At 32.3% G+C, this 13663-nt stretch overlaps 1 protein-coding gene across 7 annotated transcripts in view; it reads right to left on the reverse strand.

Moving 5' to 3' along the window:
- Nucleotides 1-13663, reverse strand: part of dac (dachshund family transcription factor) — a 377714-nt gene that overhangs the window by 191929 nt on the left and 172122 nt on the right. For 6 of the 7 annotated variants that reach the window (XM_088224353.1, XM_088224357.1, XM_088224355.1 and 3 more), the window contains 2 exons: nucleotides 3588-3786; nucleotides 1502-1561 (listed from right to left, as the gene is read on the reverse strand). In XM_088224353.1, coding sequence (XP_088080479.1) covers nucleotides 1502-1561; nucleotides 3588-3786 — 259 coding nt within the window. The remainder of the gene's footprint in view (nucleotides 1-1501; nucleotides 1562-3587; nucleotides 3787-13663) is intronic. The other variant, XM_088224356.1, reaches the window with a different exon arrangement.

Below are 13663 nucleotides of genomic sequence, written 5' to 3' on the forward strand. Positions count from 1 at the left end.
TTTTTTTTCGTGACAATGTTTTTACGGCTAGATGATAGAATATGTTAAAAGGACAGCATTATCCACATTATCTTTACATCTCTAACCGTTTGTTCGTTCAAAACTAACAGTTGTGTCAGAATTTAATTCTACTTCAAAATTTACATATTTCTTTTTTTTTTTTTAATCGTAATTCAAGCAAAAATTGTTTGGTGGAACAAAATCTTCGCACTTAATGAGTGGATATGTGCACCCTGGGGTACTAAATCTCTCAGTACATACCGATGTACCAACATCAAAACATGAAGATTGAGCGTCGGTAGTGTATCTTTTTAATCACCGGGAGAATTTATTTTCAAAAATGACGTCATAATTAATGCGTGGCAATTTAGTGCGTAGATATGTGTATCGTATCGTACCTGTCCCCTTGGTACATATCGATTTACCTAACCAAAATATAAAGTTAGAGCGTCGGTAGTGTATCTTCATAATCGCTCAGAAAATTTTATTTTTAACTATGACGTGTTGGTGAAGATATTATGTCCTTAGCTTCCGATTGCAATCGCGGCCCAGGGCTGGTATTCCAAACGCTCTTGTGGCCGTATTTTGTATCTAAATACACGAGAAAAACTGCTTTCTCGTGCCACGAGAGTGGTTCAGAATAGCACCCCCGATGTTGTTGTGTAAATCACGAAAATATGGAAAAAGAGAAATCTCAAAACACAAGTCCCTTATACAATGTAGCTGTACCCTGTGCGTTTTCACATGAGCAATCGTTTGCGAATCGGAGGAGATAATCCAGAATTAATCGTAGCTTACTGGTCCAACAATATTGCCCGATCCCCGCCAAAGTATCGGATGATTTATTTGTCTTTACTTTTAACCCATTCAGCTATTCGACTGTTATTTTTTCCTCGTCGAATGCGTTGACTTGATTTATGGTCGGGTGAAGCTAGTTACACCTGTCACTTTTTGTTTATAGCGGCTTAAAGCATTCATAAATCTCAATTGGATATTTCATGTTTACTGGCCAAATGGTTATAGCGATGATAACAAGCACCGTGATTTTTAGAGCTGCACCAGAATTGGTAATAACCGACCATCATCGGGTATTGTACGACGCACATTGACTGTAAAATACGAGCGTTTAATCACACCGTGGCCGATGATCGCTGAAATTAAATGGAACGGTTTCAGATACATTACAAATGCTTATATTACTCAACTAAAATACGGTTTAAAATGTCGAAGATTCGTTTGTTATGTATGCGTTGTTCTAATATAATGTTATCGTGCATTTAAGTTAATGATCATACGCGACTTAATAGCGCCAGCGGTGAATAGTTTATTATGTATATTATAACGTACTCATATTTATATTGTATTTATACGTATCTACGAAGCAATTTTCTAAATATATTTTGAGTATCTACATTTTTCTCTAAGTTAAATAATAATAATAATAATGGCTTCTTGTAGAAAGCGTCGAATCAGAGCATTTCCTTTCAGTAGAAGGGCTTACCTTTCCAGGTGTTTGACAATGTCCTCGTAAGCGGCCCTGCAATTCTCCCAAATCCCGGACCTGTCAAAGTCAAAAGGCACAGCTTTAATTGGCAAATCATCTTTCGTTTTTTCCCTCCTCCATTTGAAAACACAAAAACAATATTCCTTTTCGCCCTCTTGCGGGGGACAGGAAAAGGAAACAATTTTCTTTTAAGGTTTCTCCTTCTTCATCTCAATTTTCTTAAATGGCTCTTTCCTTTTCTGGTGTAAATTAGATTCGTTCGTAAAAAATACTTTTTTGAAACGTAAATAACCATTAAAATTTTTCTCTCTCGCTGCTCGCTTTGAACGGGGATGAAAATTAAAGCTACACGGCGAAGGCATTATGGCAAAAGAAAAATTGCTTTGTAGATACGTATACACGCAGTTACCGTTTACTTTTTCCGTGTAAGAAACGCTTTATAAATTTTTCTTTACATTTAATTAGCTCTATGAAATCAACGAATACCTAATCAATAGAAATGAAATCCCTAACTTATTTATAAGTGAGTATATTGAAGAAAAAAATAGCACGAATTTTTCAGCAATAAGATAAAATTTACAGTTTCTATATAAGGTTGCTTTCTCAATCTAATCAAGATTCCACTTTTTAAATATTATAGTGTGTCATGATGTACCGGAAACACGGGAAGAGACAAGCAGACATCCCTGACAGGGAAAATAGATATTCCTAAAGAGTCCGTGATATCGCATCCTAGTTGCGCATTCAATTAATATGCAAATCTCCCAGCCTCACCGCGCATCTCAAACAGATGAACGAGATGCTGTGTTTATCTTTGATTAGATTCGTCTCAATTAAGTTTATGATGAATGTTCGGATGAGCGACTCATGAACCGGATTGAACGTTCACACCAAATAGTAACATCACGATTATAATATTTGTGTAATAATAATTTAATGTGGGATTAGTTTTTTGAGTTCGTCTGTAAGGAGATGAGTAACAACGCAAAAGACTTGTTTGAGAGTGTTGATAGGTTTGTGAAATGTTGACATAAAATTACGTTGTTACAATTACAATTTTTTTTTTTTCATTAGCTCGACGAACTGGCAAGTATATAAAATCGAATGCAAGAGCAAAAAAAATCACTGGAGCAACAAAAATAAACGGTAATGAACCGTGGTATATATATTTTTTTCATTTCTAAGACTTCTTCAAACGTGGCACAGTCGTAAAGTCAATTGTTAATCCTCTTAGAGTCAAATGAAGACGTTTATGTGGCCTCTAACCTGCGACTGCCTTCCGCGGGATTAAAGCCACTGATCCTATAGGAGGAGTCGTTTCAACATTGTCTCGACGTACTTTCAATAAGGAAAGAAATAAATAGATCTTGCGATTAGATTAAATGAAAGTTTTTATTGAGAATCAGATAAATCAGTTGAAATTTTCAGAATCTTTAAAAGCGTTAAAGGAAATTTCTAAACTGTAATGAGAAATTGGTGGTTGAGCCTACATCTTAAACATTTGTAACAGGAGAAGATAACTTCAAAACATAACACTCTCATATTAAAGTAGGTCTTAAGTTATTATTATAATCTCATTAACGTCTGTTAGTTATTTTAAGCGCAAGAACTGTGGTGTTGGCATTACAACAAATATTACTCTGTATGAATAGAATAATCCGCTCACGAATATTTAGAATATGTGACAAAATACTAAAGAGAGAGAGAGAGAAGGAGGGAGAGAGATTATCTTATAACTATCTATGAGCAATATTCTGGAATTAGTTCAACTCTCTGGAAAAAACAAAATTCCTTAGATTGTTATTTACTTCTCATTATATTGATGTCATGCTTAAAAATACTGTTGCAACATTGATATTATTATTTTTAATATTCTTAGATAATAAACCGTCTAATCGAAAAAAATACCAGCTAAAACTAGTAATTAAGTTGATGTTTTGCTGTTTTATTAACTGCGGTATTGAAATTTGGTATCTTACTAAAGTGCTGTTTTTTCATTTAGATGTCTTTGTTCAGTGTTTTGGATTACTTCAATACTTGGTGAATAAGTTGATAAACTTACTGTGGTATAAAATAACGTTACCTTGCCAGCGCTTCCATGTTCGGCATGTTGGGTTGTCCTTTGATGATAGATCCGTCAGGACGGGGCAAGCCGTGCGGTGGCATGCCCGGAGACAGTAGTCCATGGGGAGCGTGCATGAAGCCCATGTGCCCGAGATGAGTAGGAGGTGCATTGTATCCATTTGCCAGCAATGGCGATTTCTCGAGGCGCGATATGTCGGCTGCAAAAAAAAACGAATTGAAAATCTATCAAGAGAACTACAAAAACTTACTTTACAGCTACTACCACCATAACGCCATTCCCCCAGAGGAGTAGGCATCAGGGGCGAATCGTCAAAATAAGCGATTATGCACAGCTTACCAATATATTAGACTTTCGATAATAATGTTTTAAAGTAAATATTTTTATGCGAAAAAGAATATAATTGCTATTTATTTTAAATCACTACCACCTTTTATATCTTCCAGCGCCCAGCTCGTTCTCAGCGAACGATGAAACTAGCCGATTACCTCAGCTTATTACCCCATACAAAAAACCACACTATATTTTACATCTTTAACCCAAGTCGGCATTTTTAGTACTAAAACAATCTTGTAGATTACAAATATTATTTGAAGATTATATATTTGGAAACTAGTGTTTTGAATATTATTTCCAAACGACTATTTTTCCTTGATAGGATACCGTTGACATACTCGTATTGTATATCACATAGGACATGTGGCGTTCGCCGTGGCCGTTTTTGGCATTATTTATTTAAAAAGGAATCGGCTAGTGCTCAGTGTTAACAGTTACTGCTGAATGTCATTGTGGTATTTGTTAATAAACTTTTGTACAGATATTGTAGTAAAATAGTGTAGAATAAATTTACGTTTATCGCGTGGTAAATAATAATTGTTGTTTGAGTGGATTTTCACGGGACCAAAGAAAAAATAGCCATTTATAATTATATTGCTTACATATTATGCACTTATAGGTAGGTATAAATTGATAAACATTTGTTGTAGATTACCTATAAAATAAATCACGGCTGGCCACTGGTAGGCTTAGAAGATGGATCGCAAACATCTATTCTGACATTCATTCCCACATTCTTCCACATTCATACGTCTTGTCATAGACAGGCGCCGTGGCGCAGTTGGTTAGACGGCTAACTGTGAAACAGGCGTCGCTGGTTCGATTCCCGCCAGTTGCAAGAAAAAAAAATACCAGAAAGATGTTTTCTCAATTGGTCTGGGTGTTGTGGTGTATATTTCATTACCTCATTCTATATCCCCTCTTTTCTACCTGTTGACAAGCCTCTAAATAGAAGCTTAGCGGGTCATTTCTTTAAAAATAAAAATAAATGCCCTTCGATTATGTCTGCGTGTGACATGACCAGACTTGAGATGTAGGTTTATCTGATCATGCCACGTCCTTCTTGATTATTCTCGTCCTACATTATCAATAATTTTCACCATATACGAGAATGAAAATCTGTTTTACCATTATTTTGTCATTCGTTCGTTTTACATGACCAAACCATTTAGTGGACCCTTTCTTTTGCTTTTTAACTGTATTAACTTTTCTTTAACTACGCGTCCATTGGTGAAATGAAGATATTAGTGTTACGGTTTATTTTTTCATACAATAACCAGTATCAAACTCGAAAATCTAATGGAAGCTCTTCGTCAGTTAGAATAATGATTCACATTTGAATGAAAATTAAGGTAACATAATTTTAAAAACTTATCTAAAGTATGATATACGTAATGACTACAACTTTAATTCAGAATTTTTTTAACTTTTCTATTATTTCCTGTATACAAAGCATGATAACTCGTGGATTCCATTTAGATTCTAACTGGCGTGTTAAAGATAATTTGTGATGAATAGAAACTTTTAATTATTTTTAGATCACGTGTATGGTATAAATGACTGTTCTAATTTCATTTATTTCTTTGCGCTTAGTAAATTTATTTAAATGACTGACCGCAGATCAGTCCACAGCTTACCCTCGCTAATTGGTGTTCACCCAAAAGCTGAGCATTATGGGCAACCGAAATGTTCGGAGGCGTTTAGTGTACAAGGCACCGGATTCCTCGCAAAGCCAAACAAGTCTCATGGTAATTCCATTCACTGAATATCCGCAGCCCGTGGACCGCACTTGACCCTTTCCCAAATAATAACTGCGTTGGAATTATTTACCACGTATTCATTCGGCGGTGTTAATTCGTGCCTAATCTTTGTGTTTGAAACAATAACACCGACCACAATTTACATAGGACCCTGCGGTTTCACGCGGCAAGTACCTCCATAGGGGGGTTCTTAAGGCTCGTATTGCGGGATGGTTATACGAGTAGGGATGAGACCCGCAACCGAGTCTAACACTGCTGGACAAATACTGCTATCTTACATTCTGTTTACCATGAAATAATTTCAATAATTCCATTTGATTTCAATGGGTTCCAATCGAACAAAACAAACCAACTTTAATTCTACTGTTGTAGAGTTCGGTAAATAATAAATTGATAGTAAGCAAATCGATTTATGTTCACAGCATTATCCGTTGTTCCAACTGGATTATTGTCACAGTAAAACGAATATTTCTTCCAGGAATTAAAAGGAAAATAATATATTACATATTTAGGTATATGTAAACCAACTAAAAAAGAAACTTAAAATCATCATGATTAATTACAAATTTCAATATAAATAAAATATGTTATTTAAATTTGTTTTATTTGAATAAATTTTTATTGATATAGAATTTAAAGTGCATCGTATTATATTTACTCTTTTTTGGAAATGCAGTGCTAATTTTAATATCATCATTTAAAGAATCGACTGTAACAACGCGTTTAAATATTTTTGTATATCTTGGATCAATAAGAAAAATAATACGTAAATTTATTGCAACAGAGAGGTAAAACATTTTTGAGAAGGGAATATGGGAGTCTAGGCTTTTACAGGGCTTATGACCTGTCATTGGCTGGTTTAAGTGGCTATTTTACACACTGTGTAACATTCACCATTTTATTTATGTTTGAACATCCTCATTTCCTCAACTCTTCCATCTGTTGACTTTTGTGAAGTAAATTTAAATATGAACAACTCCCTAAGGAGAAAATCCAGCCAGTCTGCAAGCATTTGAACATACTCAAAACATTGTTAAAATGAATATGCCTAAATCATGAAAAAGCTTAGAAGATAAGTGTGGCTAAAAAATAATAGGGAATATCTTTTTATGGCTTTGATTACATGACCGCATGTAATGTATATGTTTGTGTATGTTTTAAATGTGCGTTCATGTGTGTACGTGGATGGCTCGGAGTGTACATTCTGTATTTTTATTTATTTTAATTTATTACCTCCATGGAAAACGCAAATATTAACAATTATTCTTTTCTCACTTGAAATTCTTATTTATTTATTTTTTTGTCACATTTAATGTTTATATCTTTTGCATAATTTGTGAAAGCTTAATTGGTCTTTTTATGCTAAAAAAATGTTGTTTTTAATACTTATTATGTATGGTTGTATGTTTTCTAAATAAAATAAAATAAAATAAATAAAAGTAAAAATTACATTGATTATAATAGAAGACATTGTAAACTTAGTAAAACAAATATTTTTGTAATTTTGAATGAAAAGAAATAGTCTTTAATCATCTAAGTAGATTACGAAATTGTGTCATAAGCACCTACATAAATTATTTGTCTTTGCGGTTAGAGTGTTAGTATTAGTGTGGTGAGTGGAAGAATCGAGAGTGGACGTGAACTACCACTAGTAAACTACCCCCGATTGACCACACAATGCAGTGACCGCGGTTTGGGGCATTACCTTTATTGGAGTAACAGTTTCCTTACGTTAGACCGCAATAAACAAATGGTATCCACGCCATAAAACTGTACTGCCGCGTTTATTCAATTACACGAAATGGGATTTAATTGAAACGGGCCCCCTAGGAATCGCCGATTGTAGTCTGATTTACGGCGAGATGTGCCCTTTATCTCGTAAAACGACACCCGTAAAACGCCAACAAATCTACACCTAGCGTTAGTTTCATTTACTCTGTTTGACGTGAGAGCCAATTTAGTTATTGTTAGATTTGTGAAATTAAGGGATATTCCCGAATCAAATGAGGTCTATTAACTACCGACCTAAATGCTGTTAATTGATTCAAATCACACTATTTTCTAATTTTATATTCACACATAAACAATGAGTTACCTAAAATGTTTGGATTTATAATGATATTCGGTAAAAAGAATGTTCAAATTATTGTAATCAGAAAAAATACTTCGATTGTTAATGAAAGATACCAAATTAAAAAAATATTTCTTATTGTAATTTTTTTTTCTTTTTTTTTTTTTAATTTTTTTCTATCTTTTACAATAAACAGAAGTGATTAAAAAGAGTATTAAAAAAATAAAGCATAATTACATAGCAATGAAATACATATAAATAGTAAAAATAGTTTTAAAAAACCCACAAAGGCAAGGCCTGTTAGTGGGTATACAAGAAAATATTAAAGAATTTTTGCTCCTATAATAAATAATGGACAGTGATAATATTTTTGTGTAACATAAGAAAGAAAAAATAAAATATTCTGTAAAAGATAATATGGTATTTTTTTTTATAGTAATTAAAATAGGAAATAAAAAATATTAAAAAAAACACAAAAATACTCCTTTATTAAAGGACAATAAAATAAATCATAGAAAAAAAGAGTTCATATCTTTAGTTTGAATCCAGGATAGTGCATGTTTTTTATAAGAAGGAAAATTTTGTACTTTTCTAATCAATGAAATATTATCAGCAGAAAATGAATAAAAAAAATTTGGGCCTATAAAATATGCATGTCTCTGTGCGAACCTCGTTTTACAATGTGGTATTTCTAACACACGATTCCTTCTTTGACTTGACCTATATGAATTACTTGTAAAAAACTTTTGGTTCTTAAATATATATTAAGTACGTTAGTTTTTAAGTATTTTGAATGAATATCTTGAGAAGTTTAATTTTAAGTTGACGATGGACTAGCACACTAGTCTGAAAAATACGGAAAAATCACGTTTAAAAATATGAATAAGAATGTGTATTTTGTTAGAAAGGCAAGCAAAAAGACAGTATCGAACATTTATTGGTTGTTAAATAAACAAATACAATGTAGGAGTGGGATAAAACAGTAAGGGTTTGAATAGCATAATTTGCAACCTACAATTTTCAGGTGCAAAATGTTTGCGATTCCATAAAATTAAATGTGAACTCATCATTATCAACAAATGACACAAGAGGGGCCCTTCCAATTCCATGTATTACCCACTTATTGAGTAAATTACATGTTATTAAACCTAGGAAGGATTAAGAAGTATCTGGCGATACGAGGAACAATAGAATCCCAGAAAACGTCTGGAGAAACGAATCAAATAAAAACGTGGAAAGGACGGCCTATTAAAGAAGACCATTACAAAGCTGTAATCGTTCTACCTGGATTCCTTAAAGTTTCGCAATTTGCGGTTTTATGAATTTGGTCTGCCGCATAAAATTGTGGCACTTTGATATCATCAATCAAGGAGTGACGTAAATAATAAGGAGAGCTCTTTCTGAGCAACTGGTTTCAAAACATCACATTTCGGTTGGATAGAAAAACAATAGTTTCAAATTAAAAACAAAAGACAGTTTTTAAATTTGTTTTTAATTTGAAATGTGTGCTAAAAAAGAAAATATTAAAAAATAAATAAACATGTGTACAATTCTTCACCGTTGACATATTTATTAATACACATAAATATGTCCGGAACCCTCAAAAATGATTATACTCGTGCCCAAACGCTCAATCATGCCCAACGCGTATTTAGTCATTCTTCGACGGCCAGCCAGGCATGAAGTTTTGCTTGCTAGTGTCATGCAAGCGTATAAAAACCTTTCAGATAAACGTTGTAAATAGACATGTGTATCTTTTTCTTGGTAAATATTTGTTTATGAGTAGTTACTAAAGGTTAAAACAATTCATAAAAAAATATAAATATTATTTTTTGCTAACGTTAAACTACGCCTAGCGAAGCTTTTCTTGGTTACAGGGGTGCACTGATAGGAACACGTGTTTAAAATATAATAAATGTGAGTTAATTTTATTTTTTACTACCCAAAACTCAGTGAAAAAAAAATGGGTCGAAATTATAAAGAATATTTTTTAAAATCTGGTTGGGATTTACCAAAAACTAATATTGATTGTTAACGTTAAAATACAAACTTTTTTGTGTACCTAAAACGAGTGTTCTCTAATTTTTGGTAGCATATACATAATCGTTGAAAGCAGCGCTGGTATAAATAAACAAATTTAGTAACTATGGGTACGTTTTCGTGTCACCACTTTTTAAAATATTTTACTCTATAATGTGCGTCTATGTATTAATATGTCAACGTTTTTCACTAATTTCGTGTAATTAATTTATAAATATCAAGCAAACCATTACGTCGTTTCACTATAGAGGTAGGCAGAGAGAAAAGAAAGCTACATTACGCTAACATGTCTTTTTTTTCTGCATCCATCAACATTAATAACAAATCCTTTTAGCTATTATTTCACTGTCCATTCGCTCTCCGTGTCCAAACTAACGCAGCATCCCTTTTTTTTATTTTGTTGATAATAATAATGTATCAGACTCGCATAGGTACTGCACGAAACTTACCGTTTGTGCACCAGATAGATTTACCACACTTTTATCTGAAATATCTCAATTTCAACTTAGATATTTGTATATAATGTTCATCGAAATATGCGGCTAATCTGTCTAATCTAATATGACTGGTCTTATATTTGATTTATGATGACCTGGTTTTTAAAACGCACGCGTTCAATATTTACCATAGCCACCCTATAGCGTAGGTATGCAGAAATTGGATTTTATTGATTAAATCAATTTATAAACATTAATACATAAGACATTTAATAATCATTGTTAGATTGCATGATCTCTCAAATGCAAGTTAATAAATAAACATGTCGTTTTATTTTTTTTAAACTTTGGTACTTTCATTTACTTTACGACTACCGGGAAAGACATGGCACAATCAAATCCAACAAATACTGAAGATGGACATGTCAAGAGTAGGAATAATTGGCGTGCGTGCATGAGGAGATGTATGAATGTAGAGAGTGCGAGATCTATATGCAAAGACAGAGTGATATGGCGTTCTATCCTCTCGTGATGGCAATGTTTATTTCAACTACATAAATACATCAAAATATCAAAATGAGGAAGTTCAGTGGTTTTTAGCCAAAAAAAATTATAAAGTTTATATTTGAAGCTCTAACTTAAGCCGGTCGGTGAAAAATAAACGTTAGTGGTTAAAAACAAAGTTGTTTTATTTATTTTATTATAATGAATAACCATTAATTAATTCATAATGAATTCATTAGTTACGTAAACCTCGACGAAGAAGCTTGTTTGCTTTGAAACCGGTAGGTGAAAAATAAAAATTAGTGGTCAAAAACAAAGTTGTTTTATTTTTAAAAAATATTTTTATTTTTTATATATCGTATTATCAGCGCTACGATTTTTTAAAGTTTTGTATTTCTGAAATAACTCCGCGTGCGACGTCAGAGGTTCTATTCCGGTTATTCTCGATCAATTAAGTTAAGTTAGTTTACATAAGTTTTGCAGAATCAATTATATCATACGGAATTCTGTCTTGGCGAGGAACTCACAAGTCATATGTTGATAGAATTTCCAATTTTCAGAAAATACTTCTAAAGATAATTATTAAAAATGAAGAAATCAAAAAGATTTGCAAAGAAGATGACACAATTATATTTAAGCATTGTGAGGTACTTAAGGTAAAGCAACTTTACCACTGTAAGCTAATAATAAAACATTTTGATGAGGAAAAGACTCCGCTCAGGCACCAACATGAAACAAGATCGATAACAGCCATGAAACTAGTAGAGTCTAGAGCACAAAACTTCTATGGAAGCCGGACGACAAAATATTTAAATATACCAAAGCTATTTGATAAGCTTTCTGCCGAGGTAAAGAACTCAACCAGTTTGGAGTAAAGAAGCAAACAATTGAAAGATTTCCCGATCAAGAATCAAAACTTCAAGGTGTTAAGTTGTGTTTATCCAGTCCAAGTATATTTGTGTTGCTTAATTTTTACAATGGTTTTTTTTGTTTGTTTTTGTGTTTATTTGATATTTTGTGATAATTTAATATTTTTTAAAAAATGTATTAGAAACGCGCCAATAAACTTTTATTTATTATTAGTTTTGAGTGATCTAGATTTTGTTTACTTTTGTACATAATTTGAATATAAAATAAAAAATTTAATCTTCCCATTGGTCATCCACGGCAAACAAACCAAAAGTATTCCATAACTCTAATATCATAGGTTGATTAATATGAACCAGTGACGTCATTCAAAGTAGTTCGTTTTTATAAAAATGTTTTTTGTTATTTTTTCGTGTATTTTAAGGAAACTTTGCCTTCCAATTTAATGCTCCAAATTTTACCGCGCTTAAGAAAACATTTATTGTATCCATTGAAGTTTTTAGTAGCATTATGCATGTATTTTCCGATTAGTTTCCTACCATTTCAGTGCGCCTATCGATAAAATTAACGTATTTCTAAGTATTTTATAACAAATAAAATAAAAAACTTTAAGAAGTTCTGCAGTATCAAATTCCAACGGCAACATTATCAAATCCCCGGCGATAATGCACCGTATTTAGACGGCCGATCGTTTTGTTCCGCGGAGGGGCGCTGAAAAATAAAACGCTCCGAGAAGATGAAATGAAATTGTTGCCTTTTATTTGAAAATAATGTGTGGCTTTTAAAATAAATACATAATTATACTATCCCGAGTCTTCGGTGATACTAAACTTGGCGAGGGGAGAACAGATACGAACAGATGCTTGGTAGTCGCGGGCGGAATGTTTTGATACAATTATCATACTTTTTATGGTACGCCATTTTAGTGGCGTCGATACCGACTATCGGATCTATCAATAAGTGTATCATTTTTTACATTACCTCAGCCCATCTGACAGATGTTACAGATTGAAAAAGTGGATGAAATTTTGCAGTTCTGTTAAGCAGGATACCGTTATTCCTTTTCTAGTAATTATTATTTTGATACGAGTATGTTACAAATATAAAAATGATACATTTTTTATACAATTATGAAGTAATTAAATAAAATAATCCTGAAATAAATCATGAATCGAATCTGTAATCTCTAACACAAAATTTATTTTACAATTCGGTTATCTTTGCAAATATTACTTTCAACCACTTTTTATTTACAAGCTTTGCAACCGCATTATATATTTGGCTTGACATATTTTTTCTTGACTAATAGAATTCTAATAAACTATTTTTTTTAAAAACGTACATGCGATCTTTTTTTTAAATATCTTAAAATTAAATTTTATTCGAAAACTAATATAATAAAAATACCTTAAATAAATATAGACTCAAGAGTTATAAAAAAAAACACATTAAATACAATATTTTGAGTTTGTCCAAATTTTTGTAGACGAGGACTGGATTCAACTCCCCGAGAAGCTGTTAATATTAAAATATTACAACAGAGATGAAGAACATTTTATAGATGATAATATAGAAGCCTAGGCATCTACAAGGCTCATGACCTATCATTGGCTGGTTTAACTTCACAAACATCAACAGGTGAAAGAATTGAAGAAATATAGATATTCAAATATGGACAGAATGGTGAATGTTACACAGTGTGTAAAGAGGCCACTTAAACCTCTTCTCTAAAATGTTCTTCATCTCTGTTGTCTGCTTAAATACCTCTGAATTTTAGAATTTATTTAATTTAGGTTACGGTTATCAAACGTTTGTTTTTTCCTGTTTTTTTTTTTAAATAAACTTTTTTCTAAGCATTGAATAAGTTTTGATAAGGTTTAACCACCAATAAATCAGAGTAGGTAATTTAAAATTAAATGCAGTAAAGACAAGTCCTTATTTAACATTCTGCTTTATATCTTGAATCATACCTGGATAAAAAGTAAGATATAAAATTTATCAAACATCGTTAGCTACCCGCCGATAAAATATTCTGAGTCAGATCCCAAGAGTTGAATTTTG

Source organism: Micrasema longulum, unplaced genomic scaffold (assembly GCF_059751315.1).
Source record: "Micrasema longulum isolate JH-2025_06_02 unplaced genomic scaffold, ASM5975131v1 h1tg000280l, whole genome shotgun sequence".
NCBI lineage: Eukaryota > Metazoa > Arthropoda > Insecta > Trichoptera > Brachycentridae > Micrasema > Micrasema longulum.